Source organism: Euwallacea similis, chromosome 2 (assembly GCF_039881205.1).
Source record: "Euwallacea similis isolate ESF13 chromosome 2, ESF131.1, whole genome shotgun sequence".
In the NCBI taxonomy this organism is placed as follows: domain Eukaryota; kingdom Metazoa; phylum Arthropoda; class Insecta; order Coleoptera; family Curculionidae; genus Euwallacea; species Euwallacea similis.
Window position 1 is genome coordinate 1726718 of NC_089610.1, and position 5589 is coordinate 1732306.

Here is a 5589-nt window from a genome sequence, read left to right on the forward strand (position 1 = left end):
ATTTTTGTGCTGACAACTGACAGCTGCACAGATGATTTATTGATCGATGTGATTATTACCTATAATTCAATAATTTCATAACTATTTCTTTACAATTAACACTTAAAATTTGCCGGTTTTTAGCTTGAAAACCTTAATCAATTGCGAGAAAAATACTCAAAATCCGCTATACATTATAAGTCTTTTGTGGCAATTCCCCACTTGCAAAAGGTACCTACTTAACCATTCTTGATTTCAGGAAGAAAAAGTGCCCCCATTCTTCTGCCCTGCATGACTCATTTCCTTTCACTGATTCTATTGTTACGTCCACAGACTAACTAATTACTTAACTGCACAGTGGAGAATTCGGTCTTGGTAATTTCAAGCCCAAAAATCGTCTTTTCTTGCAGATGGAGTTTCCACAGTCCTGTGACACTTTTGTAGTCTTACCACCTTTCACTCAACATGGGGTGATTTTTGGGAAAAACTCCGATAGACCTCAAGGGGAGATTCAAGAAGTTGTATATTTCCCAGCTGCAGAATCTTCAGAACCAACAACCAAGGTGAAAACACCAAATATAAAATTAATGCATGTTGTTATAAAATATTGCTTACAGTGTACTTACATAGAAGTGGATTCTGTATCTAAAACTAAGGCCGTGATATTGAGCAAACCAAACTGGATGTGGGGTGCTGAAATGGGGGCTAATGAATGTGGAGTTGTGATTGGGAATGAGGCAATTTGGACTAATGATAATGAGGGGGATAGTGATCCAAAAGTGAAGAGGTTGTTGGGAATGGACTTGGTCAGGTAGGTAATTTAATTTATAGTATCTGTTCATAACAGGAATAGGAATTTTGTAAACAATACTCAAGAGAGTAGATTACTGATAAATTTTTGTACACTAAAATACAGCAGAAATATCTTGAAAATGTCTCAGAAAGTTAAAAGTTAAAATTAAAAGTATCTCAAATAGAGATATGAAGGTATTTGCATTTTCTATGGATTCCGAGACAGACATTTTAAAAATTAAATACAGCAATTTAATCTTTTTGTGTTTGCATTTGCATTCACAAAGAGTCTATTTGTGTTAAGTCAAATTTTAGCCCTCTATATAATTTTGCATTGACTACAAATATGATTCACATTTGTGTAATTTTACTGCCCCCTAAAGCTATTGTTTCCCCCTCTTCATTCTAGACTGGGTCTGGAAAGAAGTTCAACAGCAAATGAAGCCTTAGAAATTGTAACTGCCCTATTAGAAAAACATGGACAAGGTGGTCCATGTTCTAAAACAGATGAGGGTTTTTCCTATCATAACTCATATTTAATAGCTGATAATTCTTGTGCTTGGGTGTTGGAAACATGTGGGAAACATTGGGCTGCCGAACAAATAACTTGTAAGCTTAAGGTCACATATTTTGAACCACAAAACCAACAAATAAGGGCATTTTTATTTTAGGCGGATTTAGAAATATTTCAAATCTCCTTACAATTACCACTAAAATTGACCGTAAGTCAAATGGGCTTGAAAGTTATGCTAAATCAAAGGGTTTATGGGATGGGAAAGTAAGTTGTCACAATTAAAGAATATGTATGTGTGGTTTGTTATTAATGTTTTCCAATTATTTCCAGGAAGAATTTAATTTTTCCTTAGTGTTCTCTGGAGAAAAAAAACCCGGAGACGCACGCTATGACGCAGGTCGAAATTTATTGCAAGAATATTCTGCCTCTAACAAGTTTAGAGAGACAGATATGTTCAAAGTGCTTAGGAATAAAGAGTCAGGAATATGTAGGGGTTGTGATGAGGCTTTTCCTACTGCTGGAAGCCAAGTATCAATTCTTTTGAAAATAATTTTTATTATTATTTAATAGTTGTTTTTAGGTGTCCATATTGTCATCCACAATACCTAATGTGCACTGGTTTACTGCAACACCAGACCCTTCTAGATCTGTTTTTAAGCCATTTATTTTTACTAAAAACGCTGTGATTTCGAAACACACAATATGTCCTGATAAGGAGGTAAGCGTTCATTGGGTTGTCGATTTATTAGTTTGATTACCATGTTTTTGTATACTCTGAAGACTACAGAATGGACTCCAACTTAGAAATGTTTTGAAAAATCTATGTATTAACGTACCTTTTTTAATTTTGAGATGCTTGAAATTTAAATCTTCTACAGAATTCGCACACTCTATACACCCTTTACAAAAAGGCCGAATACAAAGGAGTGGGAAATTTGCTTCATGAAATGGAATCGAATTGCGTTAAAGAACTAAACGACGTGATTACCCATGTGGGTGAGGACCTTTCAGAATTCGATGAACTTTTCAAAGATTGCGTTGAAACTGAAGTCAAGTTCTACCGCTAAAACCAGGCTTCGATAGTAATGTTTAATTAATAATTTTATTTGCATGAGTGAGATTATATTATTTATTATGATGATATTTAGGCTTTGAGGTTTGGACGCTTCAATTTAGGTCTATTTATTATTATGGCGCTTTATTTGCGATTAGATTTGAGTGATTTTGAAACGGTAGAAAACAGTTACCAATAGAGAGTTTATGTCGCCGGGAATTTTAAAGTATGTCGATGATATGTCTTGCAGGGCTATTGAAAATTGTAGTCACTGGCGAATATATAAGAATTCAGAAGTTTCAGTATTTTTTCGGATTAATTTCTGCCATTCTTTTGATGCGCCAGCGGGTTTGTAAAGCAAATCATATGTTTTATGACAATTTTAACCCACTTTTGAAATTCCCTGGAAGACTATACATTGCTTGCTTTAGTTACTCTGATGAATATACATGCATGTGATTTTGTACCGATGTAGGTAGGTATTTGTATTCTGGTAATATGGGAGCCCTATGACACATCAGTATTTTAAAAAGGAGCTCAAATTGTTGATGTTTTATTGCGATTGATGCATATTATTAAAGAGAAACATACATATAGAAAACTACAGAAAAGTAACAAAGGATCTAATTTATTGAATTTAATTCATGAAAAATAGAATAGAGGTTTGTTTATTTTCTTTTAGCAAATACTTCAGTTTTCTATTCGATTTTTCGTTTAGTGTGAATTTACTTTGTGAATATAATACGTTCTATGAATGATCCGTACTGTATTGTGATTTTCCAGCTTTAGAAAAAGTTTAGGTATACGTTATTTTTATGCTTTTCATATAATTTAACACATTTTGCTTGTTAAATTCCGGTTTGTCCTGTTTATTCTCCACTTTCAGTGATCCTTATATTCACTATACATTTTGCGATGTTTAGTGGTGTAATGAGATCTTTCCATCTCATATAGGTATCTATAATATTCAGGTTTTTCACAGAGAGGTAAATTTAAATTTTATATAAATTTTTATTTCAAAAATAGCTACTTTTCCGTTCCAGTGCCACAGCTTTTATTTCACATTTTTGATTTGTTTTGCGCACCATTCAATAAGAAGTGAAACCGTTGTAACTTATAAATGGTCATTTTCCTTAGATACTTATTACCGTAAGTAACGAACAAATGTAAGCATTCCATAATATGGCAAAATATATTAATTAATCGTAATTTTGGAGTTTTACTAGGAAGGTCCTCAAAACGATTTGATATATAAGCCGCCTCGGAATTGGACATCCGCGTTGATGTAAGAGTCTTGGATATGTAGTTTGAGAGGCTTTCTCCATTTAAGAGTTCAAATGGATGTCAAAACAGTTCCATATCTCGGAAACTAAAGTAAGTATACCTGTAGAGCTCGTGGAGCCATCCTTGGAATTAGAGAATTCACTCTGGTGGCTTGTAAGTTCAAGTGGGAACCATCTGTAAACTGGACATCTCTTCATGGATAAAATTAATGAATATGAGAATGCGATATTCAGAAACATCAGACATATTTGAAGTATTTATCCTAATTTTCTACAAACTCCATAGGTATACGTAAACAAATTTTTTTATATTTGAAGAGGAAAGTATCCTTCGTTATGGGCATCGAAATATCAGATGTTTGCGTTATACGAAACAGGAAGAAAGGTCGATCCTCAACAAAAAATAAAAATGTTCTTGATAATGGTGAAGGTAAAATTTCAGTCGTTGATCAAATAAGTTAGTGACACCTAGCACCCCTCAGCTCAACTGACTGAATCAATTAACTCGCTCCAAATATAACTCCTCTCATCAGCACCATCTGCCGGAATGCGCTACTAACTAATATTCTCTCAAGATCAATTTCGTGTAGTTTTAGATTTTTTGAGAAGTGTTAAAGAATTATATCTTGAATTTTGAGAACAGATTTATTGAAGAATTATCGGTTAATGATGATGAAACTGATCTAGTGTAGCCCCTACAATAAAGCAGGAGCAAGTATAATCCTAGTAAAATGAAATAGGTAGTAATATATGTATGTATGTGTTTTTTGTGAAAGCGACAGTGATCGAATATTGACTCATGAACATAAATTTCTTTTAACAGATGATCGATATATTCCAAAATATTTAAATTTTGACCTAAAAGCTAAATTATTAGCATTTTAACGGAAATTATATAAAAAAAGTTGTATGTAATATGTAAGTAATGCGGCTGTATTCGCTTCATAAAATGTGAATATTATGTGTATTTATTACATAAACAACCATTATTTATGTTTAGTATGTGTAATTACCAAGGAGTGCTTGGTAATAAGATAACCCTCTGGTCCTGCTTGAATATGGTCACTTAATTCATTAAGAATTTATTTGAGTTTGAGTACCTAAATAGCATATAAAACCTCCACCTGAATGCTCTTTCCTATTGATAGACTCCCACATTGGCTGTTTATAAAAAAGAATTATATGAATGTTTGGCTTTTCCATTTATTCCGATGTTTACGTCCCAAATAAATAAATGATGAAGTTTACTAAATTAAAAAACAACCCTTTCGGAGCTGAGTTAATTACATCGAAATGTTTGTTCAAAGCATCGACGTATTTAGGTCAATTAATGCAATCTCACATTTTTCCTTTAAAAATTCCAAATTTACTGAACATAAATTTCTAAAAAACTTCTTGTTAAGTCTGGGCCATTTTCATTAATTATACTGTTTATTTTTTACCGGTTAATTACTGCCCACTGTGACCAAAATTCCATTTTCTGCTGCTTATTAGCACCAACCCAGATATAAAATTATATGTCGAAATTATGAGGTTTCCTTTCAGTGAGGCTTAACAGTAAAGTATGAAAAAGGTATTATAATAGAAAGACTATTTAGGTTTTTAGGTCAAAGGAAAAATTCGAGTTAAGTTTCAGAGGCAATATTGTTTGCAGTTGAGATTGCATTTAGTCCTTATTACGCCTGAATGATGATATAATGGAAATGTTAGCGTCATGATTGGAATTATTGGAAAGCACTACATCCATTAAAATGGGCCCCCACTGTCCACGTAAATATCGCAACATAACTTATCGATATTACGTCCTTATGTTTTAGACGAAGCGATCCTTTTCTGGAAAACATGCTGACGTAAATGGACCAGCCTTGTAGCGTATTACGAACTTTTGTAATATTTGTTTTAAGAAATGGGAAAGTCATTCTTGTCTGTGATCTTGGAAAATGAACGAAGCGAAATAAAATAAGGTA

General features: G+C 33.1%; 1 protein-coding gene across 2 annotated transcripts; it reads left to right on the forward strand.

Annotated features, from left to right (window-relative positions):
• Nucleotides 1-14: 14 nt before the first annotated feature.
• Nucleotides 15-3548, forward strand: LOC136419515 (secernin-3). 2 transcript variants are annotated; one of them, XM_066405911.1, is made up of 7 exons: nucleotides 15-210; nucleotides 390-790; nucleotides 1181-1380; nucleotides 1443-1549; nucleotides 1616-1813; nucleotides 1866-2003; nucleotides 2164-3548. In XM_066405911.1, exons 2-7 carry the CDS (start codon nucleotides 390-392, stop codon nucleotides 2350-2352), a joined length of 1233 nt encoding a protein of 410 aa, XP_066262008.1. In that variant the 5' UTR covers nucleotides 15-210; the 3' UTR covers nucleotides 2353-3548. The 2 variants fall into 2 exon arrangements, with proteins under 2 accessions (XP_066262008.1, XP_066262009.1); XM_066405912.1 differs by lacking the exon at nucleotides 15-210 and having other exon boundaries at nucleotides 283-542; nucleotides 597-790.
• Nucleotides 3549-5589: the final 2041 nt, after the last annotated feature.